This window comes from Centruroides vittatus, unplaced genomic scaffold (genome assembly GCF_030686945.1).
Source record: "Centruroides vittatus isolate TY-2023 unplaced genomic scaffold, ASM3068694v2 contig_694, whole genome shotgun sequence".
NCBI classification, from domain to species: Eukaryota; Metazoa; Arthropoda; class Arachnida; order Scorpiones; family Buthidae; genus Centruroides; species Centruroides vittatus.
The window spans coordinates 214964-230881 of record NW_027122438.1 but is presented as its reverse complement, the minus strand read 5'-3'; the positions used below and the strand labels follow the sequence as shown (position 1 = coordinate 230881).

Sequence of the window (15918 nt, the reverse complement as noted above, 5' to 3'; positions counted from 1 at the left end):
TGGAAACCTTTTACAATTAAATCTTTTTGTAATTAGACAAATGCTATTATGCCTTTCAGAAATTAAAGAGTGATTGTCACAAGAAAAGATCAAATTTATACTTTCTCATATGAAAGACATTGGAGAACAGCTGTCAACCTATGCTACAGAAAAGGAGAAAAATCAGACCTGTAAGACAGCTGTTATTACTATAAAACTTTAAATTATTTAATTTTGGCACTTTTTTGTAGGGTTTAGAACTTTGTACAGTATCCTCCCTTCCTAATCAGATTTTTCCAAATGAAAAGGGTATTGCTTTCCCTCTCCCTATAAACACATTTCTACCCAGCAAAATTTAGAAATTAAAAAGTTAAAACAATTAACTATTGAAAGTAAAATATAAAGAACTTGGAAACCAAGGCTGTAACTGTGGCAACTACTCTCTTCTTTGGGCTGGACCACTTTTCCTCCTATTTCTCACAGCCCTGTTATTTATATAACAATATAATTTCAGTTCTGATTTAAATCTAATAATAAGCAAATAGTAATTTATATCTAATAATAATAATAATAATAATTAATTTTTAAGCATTTGTTCAGTAACTATCAATTCATTTTCAGCAATTATCAATAATACAAATTTAAATATTTTCAGTGCAGATTAAACAGTTCAATTTCTCACTAAATTCTTAGAAACATAATCTTTACTTAAGTTTTTAATATAAAAAATATTTATTCAATAATTATATATTTGTGATTATCAAAACCTATATCCAAAATATATAATTTTAAAAAAACTTTTATAATAATATTATTATACTGCTCATGCTTCGAAAGTACTGATTTTGCCACTGTCAAAAGAACTAAGCTCAGTGATAGGATGCATATTATAATGGATAACATTCAATGTTTATGAAGAGGATAATTTTTGAGTCATACATTTAATATATTTTATCCTACACACACAAACACACACACAAAAAGTCAAATTAAATGCAAAATATGATTTTAAATACATATCTAAAGTGATCAATGTTAATTTTTTCAAACATTAATACTGAGACCAAAAGCTTTCATATAATTTTTTTAATATTGTATAAAAATCATCTATGTTAACTAATGAAGTAAACCAAACTACAGGTCACTTCACAAATACTGGGAGCTAGGCATTACCCAAATAGACCATCTATTTGGGTAATGGAAGGATGCAGGTGTATTTAAAGTACCATTGAAGTATTTAGAGAGTATATTCTGAAAATATGAGATAAGCTTCAGATATATCCATGTAGCATGCACCCTTCTATATTAACATACTCTCATCCTTGTTACTGTGCATCACAGCAGGCAGACTAGCTAAAATTTGCAAAATGTACTGTACTTTTTCTGCATGCTTGAGAAAACACAAATTTCATAAAAATTGATTACAGTATACAGTTATTAATTAAAACAAAAACAAAAGTGTTTTAAATTTATTCATATGTTATAATTAATAATTCATAATTTTAACATATTTTGGTTGGAAACTGTATAAATCGCAAAACTATTCAAAGGATATTTAATATGATGTTTTTATTAGAAATTTTTATGCATGAGAAGGTTATTACGTTCATAGTAATGAAAAACTGTTTTATAAAAATGAATATTTACAATATATCACAACTTACAGTATTAGTTACATTTTATATTGGATGACAGTCTTCAATATGCTTTTGAAATGAATTACTCAAAAATTTATTTTAAAAAATAATAAAATAAAATAGATTAATAAAAAGTACTATATATAATTACCAAAAGAAAATTGTTGGTTAAAATATATATATCAAAAAAAGAAGATAATTTTATTTTTTACTATTATTGACTTGCTAAATCAATAAATTACCAAAATACTAAGATAAATTCTTAATACACACAGGATATTAAACTGCTATAATTTAGAACCATCTTACTTCTATTTTTATTTCTATCATCTTGAAACATCAAATTAAAAAAAAATTATATATTATATATATATATTTGATAAAATTTAAAATAATATATATATATATCAAATGTTTTTTCTTTATAAATTTATAACAGTTAAAAAAATCTGAATGTTAATTTTCTGTATTACCATTACTGGAATGTAATGTTTAAAACAAGAAAAATTAATTCTTTATTCAATAATAATTGACAAAATATTGGCAGGTATCAAAACCGATCTTTTGGCAGAGTTTCCAATTCAGTTTCTTGTAAATATTGTAATTCTTGCAAATCTTGAAATTTTTCATTATCTTTGATACGAGCATAATTAGCTGATAAACACATTAAATAATTCACCTAAACAATTAAATAATTGATTTGTAATAATTATATTTAATTGCAAAATTAACCAAAATTTTCAAAATTATTTCTGAGCCCACTTACTAGACTAATAACTACTAGTAATGAAGATGCAAGTGAAAGAATAAAAAGCACTTCAGATGGTTCAACCTAAAAATACAAAACAAAAAACAGTTATATATATATATATATTTGTGGTATAAATACTGGATTATCATGTTTTAAAATAAATTTATTTCTTGTATATAAACGTCTCTTTAATCCAAAAACTTGTTCGGTAGACTATCTCAGCATTTTGGTTGGGAACATCTTTATTTAAAAAATTGGATTTTAATGTTGTACCCTACTTATATTATTGTTTTTTTGTACAGCACTGAAGAGGGGTTGGGAGTGTAAACCAACCTGAAATGCATTTATAATCCAATTTTTAAAATAAAGATGTTCCTAACCGAAATGCTGTAATAGTCTCCTGAAGAAGTTTTTGGATTAAAGAGACATTTATATAGAAGAACAAATAGACAGCAACCATATTACAGTGTAAATTTATTTCTTTTGATCTTTGAAAAGTTTTTAAATTCTACATTGTACAGATTACTAAGCAAAACTTGATATAATAAGGATCTAAATAAGACTATTTCTTCTAATGAGAAAAAAACATGATTAGTTTCAGAGTATAGAAAAATACTAAATTGTGAATAAATGTGATAAATGAGTGAAGAATTAAAACTAAACAACACTACTCTACAAATTGAAAAAAATTTTCAGAACAGAAACAGCAATAAGTGAATTTTATTCTTTTTTGTTTGCTGAATCTGAAAATGAAGCCAGTTTTTCTCCATCACCCACCACATTTTTATTATATATCATTAAAAAATAATTTTTAATAATTACAATATAAATGGTTTAATTTCTGAAAAAGGAATTTATTGACTTACATTTAAATAACTTTGCTAATAACCAAAACTATAACATAGCATTAATATACCTGTTAGCAATGAACAGGCCAAGATAACCCACTATAACTGCACTATTTGCCATTTTTATAACATGCATTATTAAACTGTATGTCTTCCAGATATACAAAGCTATTGATAATAAAGTGGGCTGGCTAAAAGCAAATGTTAATACAAGTAACATGATACTGAAAAGAGCATAGCAACAATAAAAAGATGGAAATATATTTAAATAGTAACATGATATAAAATCAGAGAATCTCTTTTTGATCACCAATAATTTGTTTATATTATATTTATTGTTATTTTAATAGTTTGTTCATATTATCATTTCCTAGTTCATTACAATCTTATGAGTATTAATATTTATAAATAATGCATTTACAAAACTGTAGAAAATAATTATCCACTAAATAATAATACACAAATACTATTTAAAATATACTATCAAACTTACACAATCTTTGCAAAAATTCTTCAGTTTTCCTTCCTCGCATATTTTAAGGTCATCAATGTTAGTATCAGATGTAACAAGAAATTCTATTTAAAAAAAACTGATTAAGTTCATTAATAAAAAGACTAATATAATTGTGCATATAAACAATCACCAAGCCTAATTATTAAAACTCATCTACCAAACTATTAGATTCTTTGGCCTATAATGAAACTAAATGATTGCTAATTAGATCAGGCAATATTACTGCCACAATTAAAAATTAGTCTCTTAGAAAGTGCTCAGTGATGTCTTAGTGTTACAAATTACACTTATAATTACAAATAGCTTTCTCCTTAAGAAATTATATCTTAAAATTAGTTCAGTTTTACTTTTACTTGGTTCATTTTTATCTAGGAAGATTCAGGTTCTGACCAATTTTGGATTTTGGATGTTTAACATATACTGTAGAAATATTAATATGCAATAAAATCACTTAAATCTTATACTAGAGGAGATTAATAATAATGCATGTTTTTTTTTTTAATAATGTTGTCTAACTTCATAAAAATAACCTTATTTATACTCTACAATGTTAAATAACGAAAGGGCTACTTTTTAAAAAAACTCTTACTATAACAATAAACCTTTCTACAACAATATTTTTCTTAAGAAGTTTGTTCTGTGGAGAAACAATGACCTTTTGCATAGAGCCAATAATATTAATAATATTAATATTTTTCTTGTTCTACTAAATATTGCTATAGAGGGATTTAACTGTAAACACAAAAATTAAGACATGCATGTGTGTATTTTTAATATTTTCAAAAAATTTAATACTTACTAAATTGCCTAAGATCAATACATCGTAAATTGGGATCTGCTTCCTTGTTCAAATTGTTACACATTCCCCACCACATAGAACAAATAAATGTAATGACAACCATAGATATCAATACTAACAGCCATATTAATTCCAAAATGTAAGTTATCACCATAAACTGAAAAAATAAAATTTGAACATTCATTTACCAAAATAAAATTAGCAAACAATGTTAATAAATTATGAAAAAACATATAACTTGATTTTTAAATAAATGGTTTAGAATTACTAAGAAACTTGCTATTTAAGAAAACAAAATTATTATAAAGTTTTATGATTTATTATAAAATCTATTACTACTGGAGACAACTTCATGCCATAATGTAGATATGATTTAAACATGGATTTGTTTCACTTTAAAAATGAAACAAAAATCTATGTTTAACCCATCATCACACACCTTCGGTTAATTCGGCACCAATTTAAAAAATGAATTAATAAAAATTTAGTGTCGAAAAACCAGTATTTTTACTTTAATTCAGTTTTTCAATATGCTTCTAATCAAATTCAGTCAAAAAAAATCTTAATTTGATTATAATTTATTGAAGATTTTAATTTTTTAATATTAGAAGACAATTAGCATAAATTACAAGGTGTCATGTTTCATCTTTGATCCCATTCAAGTTTATTGTCCTAGACATGCGTTGATGCTAGACTTCTACTGGAGTTTATGCTTTTATTTCAAATTCGCCCACTTTGGTTACACAAGGTGGGGAGATGGGCATCACGTGATCGCTTACCTGACTTTTTACACAGAAATTTCCGTACTTTAGAAGTTTTATTTTTTTCCTTGATTTTAATTATTATTAACTAAATTTTTTGGAGGTTTCTTGTATCTTTGTATTGTCTGAAGTTGCTGATATTTTTTAACCTCTTAACAGCGAGGGACGATTATAATCGTCCAAAGCGATCGTGTGGCAGTGGTGAGGGACGACTATACTCGCTAAATTCTTTTGGGGGTATCGCCAAAAACTAGCTAAAAACTAACCGCAAAAAAGAAATTCACATAAAAAATGAATTATGTAACAATAAAAAAAGACTTTTCTTTACTAGACAGAACTGTTTACAAAATCTTTTTCTGAAACGGTAATGAGAAAAAACGCTTGAAAATATACTTTAAAAATTTCCCACATTTCTTCTCCACAACTAAGTGGGAGCCCCACACCTGACTGTTCCACTGTTGAAAGGTTAAACTAAGTTTATGCATTTATTTGTTTTTGTAGATTTTTATATATAAAATATAATAAAATTCAAAAATTAATTAAATATTATTGGAAATGCTAATCTATAAGCACATTGCATTTTACAATATTATTGCAAACAGATATGGTGAATTATTTTAAAAACGTATTTATTATTTTAATTTTTATGAATTATTTAATTTGATGTAATGCGATGTGCTCAGAAACTGTCGCGTATTAATTAATATGGCGGCGGGACTCGATTCAATTAGTTTTTCATTTCAGAGATTAATTAGAGAGTGTTATTTTAATGTAATTTTAGACATAATGCATTTTTATAATAATTAATAAATCTATTTAGGAATAATATCTATGACTGACTTTATTTCAAAAGTAAAAAAATAGAAGAAATGGGTAATAGAAAAAATATGTCTATACAATAATAAAATGTTCTACTTCCATTCTACTTTTAATAGAAAATTTATATAAAACATGAAAACAGCATGGCCAGAGAAAAGGAAAAACAATTGCGTAATGGCCATAAAATTTTTAAATGTTTAGGTGACAGTTGAAAAAACATCAGGAGAGAAAATACAAGTTAAAGTTTCAAAGTTTGATCAACATTTCTTGATCAGAGTAAAGAGGTGGTGTCTGAATAAAACAAAGCAATTATATAAATAAAACCTGCGTTGCATCTCGACCTTTTATGATTTTAATTTTAATAAATGAAATGAATTATACTTTATATATTACAGTCGCCTTGAATTTTTATATTCATAAAATTAGAAAAATACAAAAATTATATGGGACATGGTGTCATAACAGTTTATAAAATGATTAAAAAATACCAATGTAAAAATTAAATTATTTCTGGGTCAAATTTTTTAGAAGTTATTCCCTTTAAAACAACGCGATTATAAAGCAAACAAGTGCATGCTGCCGCTGTAGCTGTTTTTAGTAACAGCAACTGGCGGGAAATTTGAAAACTGAAACCAGAGTTCACACGCACCATAGTACTGATTTGACCATATGTCTTAAATAAAAATAATGAAACGCTTTAAGCAAAAACTGAATTGCACATCATAAAATTAAAGAAAAGTTAGTCAGGTTGTAATTTTTTCAGATATTTCAATCAATTGAAATTTTTATGCAAACTAACTAAAAATCGATTAGTGCTTAAATGACCTTGGGTGCAGGATGATGAGTTAATTCTGTCACACGTTATCAAAATTTATTATATTTTACATTCAAATCTGTATCATTAAGTGTTTGATCCTGATGATATGTGAAATATCTTGAGAAACATGTAATCAAAATAAAATGCATTTGTCTTCCTCACTATACAGTTTTTGTTTTAGTCTATTATCATTCTTCATATTCAGGAGATTAAAATACATGTATATTAACTGAAAAAATGAAATTGAAATAATCATACCAGGTTGTAAAGGTAAAATTTAGACATTTCAATATTTTCTAGAAATGACTGGAAAAACAAACTGTACACCCACAATGAGTTTTCTAGAACATTTGTTGTGGGTATACAATACTTGTACAAGTAGAGTAACCAGGAGGCATTTCTTTACATATTTCATTGGAAATAGACACATCAGCAATGTCTGACAATATGAAGTTTCAAAGAACATATTCGTGTGCTGTTGCTCTATCACTTCAAAAGTGGCCACAATGCAATGGATGTTCATGATCTCATCTACAAAGTATTTGGTGAGGACACAGTCAACAAGTAGATTTGCTACAATTAGTTCAAGAAATTCAAGGATGGAGATTTCTCACTTCAAGATGAACCTCAACCAGGCAGCAATTTCACTATTGATGATAATGTTTCCTTGCAACTGATAGACAATAATTTATGTTTGACCACCAGAGAATTAGAACAACAATTTGCATGTTCCAATATACTCTAAAAATTGACAGTTAATTGACATCTTGCTTTGTGTACTGGCACATTGTCATGATATTAGACATAATGCAGTGCCATGACAATGTGCTAGTACACATGACAATGTGCCAGTACACAAAGCAAGATGATCTTGACAAAGCTGGAGAAGTTCTACCTAATCCACTTTACAGCCCAGACTTGGCACCAACTGATTACCATCTATTTCTTACCCTGCAGAACCATATTGCCAATATACAGGGCGTATCAGTACAGTGGTTACAAACTTTCAGAGATAGAGTTCACCTAGACGATGGGAAATCACATAGCAATGCATGGTTGGAAAAGCTTTCCTGGCACAGTAGTGATGACACAAAACACAAGAAAGGAAGGACAGGAACAGGGTGAGAAAACATGTTTATTATTCTTAGTACAGCAAAAATGCTGGGATGTCTTTGGCTGGTGTAGTGACATCTATTGTGTACACCAGCCAGACATCCCAGAATTTTTGCTGTACTAAGAATAATAAACATGTTTTCTCATCCTGTTCCTGTCCTTCCTTTCTTGTGTTTTGTGTCATCACTACCATGCCAGGAAAGCATTTCCAACCATGCATTGCTATGTGATTTCCCATCGTCTAGGTGAACTCTTTCTCTCCTGAAAGTTTGTATCCGCTGTACTGATATCCCCTATATAATTCAATGAAATACCCATGTGAGAATGACTAGAGACTTTCTTTAATGAAAAACCCCAGTCAATCTATGCTCACAGAATTGAAAGTTTTTTTTGGAATTCATCTCAAAAATAACATAAAAATATAGTATGGAATTCATGCCAACACACTTACTTGAGAGAAAAGGAATAAGTCAACAGAAAATGGTCTTAAAGGGCTTATTATTTTTCTCTCAAGGATTGAAAGTTTGCAGCTAAGGTAGCAAGGTGCAATTAATATTGATGGTGATTATCTACAAAACTGAACTGTAATTGTTGTTAATTGTCAATAAAGATTTCTTAAAAATGTCTAAATTTTACCTTTACAGCCTGATAAAACAAAACCAATTTAATTATTTTAAAAATAAACATAGATTATAATTTAAAAAATGATAAATGTTAAATAAAATTTAAAGTAAACATTATTATTATTTTTTGTTGAAACTTACAATTGCACATGTAATTCTGCCTCCAACTCTTGACTTCCATCCTCTATAAACTTTTTCCCTGGTTGCACCGGTTGCAAGAAATCCAACCAATAGAAGTATTAAGCTTAATCCTCCCATAGTGGCACCAATTCCAATAAATATAATATGCATATCACTCAACCTAAAGTATATTTTAAAAGATAAATTTTTTATATTGAGTTGTTATAAAATTAAAATCTATCATATTTTAACTTCATTTAGCTAATAACTTGAATGGAGAAAAGATAGCACTATTATAACAAGAACATTGTTTTGATCTTTTAAAATATGCACTTTTATTAATTAAATAAAATTATCATCAGAAGTTTTTATAGAAAAAATTTTAATAAATTATTATTGAACATTTATTACAATAAACATAGATAAAATAAATCTGTGTTCTTCTGCAGAAAATCTTAAAAGTAAATTCATACACATGGAAGTTGAAACTTGAAAACTTGTTTGACTACACCATGAATATATATATATCATTTGTAAATTCACACACATGGAAGTTGAAACTTGAAAACTTGTTTGACTACACCATGAATATATTATTATTAAAATCTTTTCATTTTTTATGTATGGGTGTAATATTTCAATTAGAAGTCCTTATTAGATTAGATTACATTAAATAATACAAAATGTGATTACAATGTTATATGTACTTTCTAAAAATGAAATGATCAAAGTAAAATATATATTTTCAATGAGCTTAAAAAATTTACATAAAGTTAAAAATGATAAAATTAAATTATACATGTAAAAGAAAAAAATGTTTTGCATGTGACACCTTAACTAATTATGCTACATCACAATTCTTAATATAAATATGAAAGACTGATTCACATAGTTGTAGAAATACTTTTGTCATAATTTTCTCAAAAATTCCTGAATAGTGGGTTGTGTGGCTTAGAGTTTAAGTAGAAGTAAACACAACACATCCACAAAATTTCATTGAAATTGATGATTACAAACTGTCAGGTTACCCTTGTAAGTGCTCATTCTTCTACACCTTTCAGATGGAATTGTTTCCAAAAGAATATTTTTAAGCTGTATATTGAATTTTGATGTCTACATGGCATGATGGAAAGCATCTGGGTAGCAGATGGGAGTTTTACAAGTGGATTCCTCCCCAAAAAAATTATAGTGAGCTACAGGAATTCCTTGTAGTCATCTCTACACTGCCTTTGTTACAAAGAACTCAAACAGAACTGCAATACTTGGTCACGAGTGTCAGGAAAAGATTGTTCTATAACTTCATCTGCAACTCCAGTCTGAAATTTTGACACATCTATAGTTGCCCATTCATCTCTGAATCACTGGAAGAGTTGCACATTTGGACTGGATTCTGGTGATGCAGACTTATTACTGATGGAAATACAGCTCTTAGTACTGTTTCCAGTATGTGCAATTTGCAAGACAAATAGAGCAAGTCTCTCTGCAGGAAATGATCCAATAGAACACAAGTGCCTTTCAGGTAACAAGTGTTAGAAGCAATGTCACAGCACAAAGTCTTAGTTTTCTCAGGTGATTAAATTTCTTCTGTCTTTACTTCAATGTTATGTAATACTATTTCTGGAAATAGAGCAATGCAGATTGCATGATGAAGGGTTTCTGGAGAAAAGTATCTCATGCACCAAATATTTCTTTGCTTAGGACACCATTTACTGTACATGAAAATTAAATATAAAAATTCATGTAATTCCAGTTTCATATTTTTAAAAAACTATACAGAAAACAGTAAAAGTTGCAGAAAAAAGCAGTCTATCACACCTGAAATATGGAAGTTGATTGGAATTTAAATCTACCTTTAAAATCATACTTTGATCCCCTTGGATTGATAAATTACTGTATTGTGCTTCCTAGCTGGAAGACCCTGAAAAGATGAATATCTGCATCTTAACTTGTAAAGAAATCACTTGATTATTTTTTTTTCAGGTGATAAAAAAGTTTTAAACTTTTGCTTTCCCATAAAATCCTTATATCCTATATATCCTTGCTTTTTCTATAAAAGTGCCAAATGGGTAATAATACTGTAATTCATTGTGATTTTGTTTTTATTTGTTTAGAAATCAGTTGGGCTTCTGCTAGTGATTCAGAACTTTGGATTCTAGCTTGAATTTCAGCTCCTCAAAAGTAGTCAACCCCATAAATTTGATTTTAAAAAATGATCTAAAAAATTCAACTTTTACATGAGTATGTACATTATTATTATTCTATTCAGATAAAATTTCAGGCAGATGACTTTTATGTGGCTTGGAACAATTCTGAGGGGTGCATCCAAAGAAATACTAAAATCTAATTTTCTCCATGTTAATAATATATACAGGGTGGGCCAGCGAAAACGAAACGGCAGAGTGTTCGTGTTCGTCCAAGCAAAGCGCTCGGACAGGTCGATCTTTTGCTCGAGGGGACATCTTTTGCAATAAAGTTTTTGCGATTCTGAATACAACAGACAACAAAAAATTTTAAAAACTCATTTATTTTGTATTAACTAAACAAACATTTATTTCGAAAAAAACTGTTTGTTTAGTTAATATTCAGAATCGCAAAAACTTTATTGCAAAAGATGTCCCCTCGAGCAAAAGATCGACCTGTCCGAGTGCTTTGCTTGGACGAACAAGAACACTCTGCCGTTTCGTTTTTGCTGGCCCACCCTGTATATAAAAAATAGAAAGGACAGATAATGGACAAAATAATGTTTTTAAAAAATACTTTTTAATATTTGAAACTGTTTAAATATGTATAATTCATGTTAATTTTTCATATTTTTATTATTATGTTGGGTTAAGTGAGATATACTCGGTTAACACCGGTGGCTGTGTACTATGCCGGACCAAAGTCAAGGCATAGTAACCAAAACAGACAATTAAAGAAGTGTATCAGTGTGTGTGTCTGTATTCAGGAATTTTCTCACAATATGACATGTATTCAATATAGTGGCCTTCTGTAGTGTGATGTATGTGTTTCTATTCAATTGTAATGTGCCCAGGCTTTTGTGTAGTGTGTGTGGTATGACACCTGTAGAGGAGAGAACAACAGGTACAATAAGCACCCTATCCATCCTCCACAGATGCCTTATTTCCTGGGCGAGTTCTGTGTACTTGCTAATTTTTTCAGTGCATGCGTTTTGTATATTGTGAGTGTTTGGAATGGATATGTCTATAATGTATGTGATTTTATTGTGTTTGTCAATGAGTGTGATGTCTGGTCTGTTGTGGTAAATTGTTTTATCTGTGATTATGGCTCTGTCGTCATACATTTTGTGCGTGTTGTTTTCCAATACTGTCTGTGGAATGTATTTGTAGTATGGTTCGTGGATGTCTACTAATTTGTGTTTCTTTACAAGCTCTTGGTGTATTATATTTGCTACTTGATTATGTCTGTGTAGATAATCTGTCTGTGCCAAGAGCTTGCAACCAGAGGTGATGTGTTGTATAGTTTCTGGCATGATGTGACATTTTCTGCATGTGTCATTTGTGAGTGTTGCATCTTTGAGTATGTGTTTTCTGTAGTTTTTAGTATTTATGACCTGATCCTGTATGGCGATCATGAATCCTTCCGTCTCCCCAAAGAGGCATCCCCGAGCTAACCAGCTGTTTGACGCAGTTTTGTCAACAAAATCCTGGGCCAGATCATAAGGATGCCTGCCATGGAGTGCCTTTCGAGCCCACGATTGCTTAATGGTGTCTATGCTTTTTATATGTTGTGTTGTGTCCATATGATGTGAGTGTAAGTTTAATGGTGTGTTATTCGAGTCTGCTAGAGTTACTGCTTTATGTAATTGTGATGTTTCTTGTTTTTTATAGAAAAACTCTTGCAGTGACTGTATTTGTTTGTAGTGAAGGTTAACTATGTCAATCAGGCCACGTCCGCCATCTTTACGTGGAAGGGTTAATCTTTCTGTGGCGGATTTAGGATGATGATGTTTATGTTTAGTAAGTGTTGTTCTTGTTTTCCTTTGGAGTTGCTCAAGATCTGTGTGAGTCCAATGTATAACTCCAAAAGAATATGTGAGTACTGGGATGACATATGTGTTTATTGCTTTAACTGTGTGTTTTGCATTTAACTGTGTTCTGAGAATAGCATTTAACCTACTTTGGTATTCTTTAATTAATCTTTGCTTTATTTGTGTATGTTCTGTTAGTTTGGCCTGTTGGAATCCTAAATACTTATAGAACTCGCCCTCTTCCATGGATTCAATAACGTCTCCATTTCCAAGTGCAAAATCTTCTTTCTTCAGGATTCCTTTTTCTATGTGAACTGTTTTGCATTTATCTAGGCCAAATTCCATTTGTATGTCCTTGGTGTATGAGTGTGTGATTGTAGGAGTTGATAAAGTTGTTTTTGTGTGGATGCATAAAGTTTTATGTCATCCATGTACATGAGATGTGACAGTGTAAACTGTGTTGTTTTTTCATGTCTGATATTGTAACCATATTGCGTGTTGTTTAACATGTTGGATAATGGGTTCAGGGCTAAGCAGAACCAGAGAGGACTCAAGGAATCTCCTTGAAAAATTCCTCGCCTAATAAAAATTTGGTTTGTTTGTATGGAAGTGTTACTAACCCTGAGATGTAGTGTTGTTCTCCAGTGCTGCATAGTGTTTTGAAAGAATGCAATGAGTGATGGATGTATTTTGTACATATGTAGAATATGTAGCAGCCAACTGTGTGGAACACTGTCGAATGCTTTTCTGTAGTCTATATAAGCCATGTGTATGTTTCTGTGTTGTTTGTGTGCTTGCCGTAGAATGACTGAATCTATGAGTAACTGTTCTTTGCATCCCTTGTGATTTCTACGGCAACCTTTTTGTTGTTCTGTTAGAATGTCGTGTTCTTCAATATGTTTGTATATTTTGTTTGCGATACAGGATGTCAATAATTTGTACAGTGTAGGAGACATGTAATTGGTCTGTATTGTGTGGGGTCTGTGGTATTGTTGTTTTTAGGTTTCATGTAGGTGATGCCCTGAGTAAGAAAATTTGGCATGTCCTGTGGATTGATGATAATGTGTGTTAGGTGTTTAGCTAGTTCCTGGTGCAGTGATGTAAACTTTTTGTACCAGAAATTGTGAATGTTGTCTACACCAGGTGTCTTCCAGTTGTGTGTTCTGTTGACAGTGTATTGGAAATCGTGTATGTTTATTTCAGCACAGGGCATAGTTGGTATGTTGTGCAAGTTTCTGTTCTCCTCCTCGATCCAGCCTGCATCAGCATTGTGCGTGACAGCACTGGACCAAAGAGAAGACCAATATGTTGTGAGTTCTTCTTCTGTTGGTGTGCCACTGTGCTGTGTATCAGTGTTTGCTTTGTTATTAATTTGTCTGTAAAAGAGTTTTTCATTGTTTGTAAATAATTTATTTTGTTGTTTTCGTAGTGTACATGTTTTGTAACGTTTGAGTCTACGTGCTTTGGCAGCAAGTTTTTGTTTTAGTGTATCAATGTATTCTGTAATGTGTGTGTTGTGATGTTCATGTTTTGTATGTGTTTTTATTTTCTTGAAAATGTTTTTGAGCTGTTTCCTTAATTTGGGTGTTATGTTGCTTTTAGTGTATTGTGTCAGCCTGCCTAATTGCTGTCTAATGTCATTTATTTGTATTTCTATTCTTCTCTGCCAGGCAGGCTTGTGATAGTATTGTGTTTTCTGTGTATTTGTCTGTGACTGTACTTTCAGTCCATGGTGTGTCACTACTGTGACTGCCCCAGCATAAACTAATGTATGAATGTCTGCGAGTGTAGAAATTGAATGAATGTAGTGTGGTATTAAGTGAGTGTTTACATAATTTAGTGTTTTTTCTACTTCCTTTGACATGTTTATTTTTGGTATTCGTGGTCGTTGTGTGGGATCTGTGCCTGTATATTTAGTGAGTGTTTCCTGAAATATAGGTGAGAGCGTATTAACTAAATCCATGTCTATGTTATCAGTGATGGATGAGGAAGTGTCTGTAGTATCATTAGTGGTACTTGTTGTGTGTGTGTTATTATCAATGCTTGTTGCTGGATTATCCTGACAGGTTACATGATCTTCATTAATGTTAGATGTTTCTGTCTGTTGATGTATTTGATCAGCAACCTGTTGTTTGATAAGTTCAAGTGTTGTTTGTGGAATAAGGTTGTTGTGTATAATTGTTCTTTTTTGATCAACAACCCTTTGTTCAGTGACAGTGAGGTGAGGATATTGTTGTGTGAATTTATGGTGTAGTTGTTGTCTGTATGCTGTCATGTTTGTTTCAAGTTTTGTGATTGTGTAGTAAGTACGGATGATAAACTCGTTCATTTCTACTGTCCATTTCATCCGTTGGCGTGGTTTTCCAGCCTTTGTGGTCTGTGGATGCATTGCCACAGAAACACCAAGGCTGGGTTGGTTCCTCACATCTGTTGAGGGCATTGCAGTAGCCATGCTTGGGCCGGTGCTGCTTTCGCCACCGGTAACCAGGGGAGACTGTGGCCTATTTTTCGAACGTGAGCCTCTGCCTAACTCACGAACGCGGACCTTGTTAACCCGGGCGACGTCCGAGCCGGTATCACACTTTGATCTAGTTATCACCATAATAAATATCTCCACAGAATGTGGGTGTGGTCACTCTTAGCTTCATTTCTCCCCATAGACCTTACTGGCATGGGTGTCCCTACCAGGAGCTTATGCTCCAGCCTGCATTGCCCTATGGATCAGTAAAATTACTGGGCTCTCCCACCACGACCAGGTGGTGACCACAGGAGAGTTATTATTGTTATTATTATTACATCACAACTAGAAGTGTTTCATTGCTATACAATTGTATTTTATCAAATACAAGTTGAAAGGCCCGATGCAGGCATCGGGGCATACTAAATTACAAATAAAAATAATAATATACTGAATATTATACTGTGACAATAAAAAAATAATTTATATTGTTAATTTAAATAATAGCTAGGGGCAGCCCTAGAGGCTGTTTTTGGCATACCATGACAGAAAGAAAGAAAGAGACTGCCCATTTTTTCAGCTTTATATAGTAGATAAGCTCAAACTTCTGAATGATTTTGGATTATATTAATGCTAATTTTAATTATTGTAATTTTGTGTGGATAATTTATGATAGAATATAACTCAT

The 15918-nt window shown here is 30.7% G+C and overlaps 1 protein-coding gene across 2 annotated transcripts in view; it reads right to left on the bottom strand.

Moving 5' to 3' along the window:
* Positions 1 to 1811: 1811 nt before the first annotated feature.
* M6 (neuronal membrane glycoprotein M6) overlaps positions 1812 to 15918 on the bottom strand; it is a 30281-nt gene continuing 16174 nt past the window's right edge. For both annotated transcript variants that reach the window (XM_067276447.1, XM_067276446.1), the window contains exons 3-7: positions 8803 to 8962; positions 4529 to 4685; positions 3709 to 3791; positions 2383 to 2448; positions 1812 to 2295 (exon numbers count right to left, since the gene is read on the bottom strand). In XM_067276447.1, the coding sequence (XP_067132548.1) occupies positions 2167 to 2295; positions 2383 to 2448; positions 3709 to 3791; positions 4529 to 4685; positions 8803 to 8962 (595 nt within the window). In that variant the 3' untranslated portion in view covers positions 1812 to 2166. The remainder of the gene's footprint in view (positions 2296 to 2382; positions 2449 to 3708; positions 3792 to 4528; positions 4686 to 8802; positions 8963 to 15918) is intronic.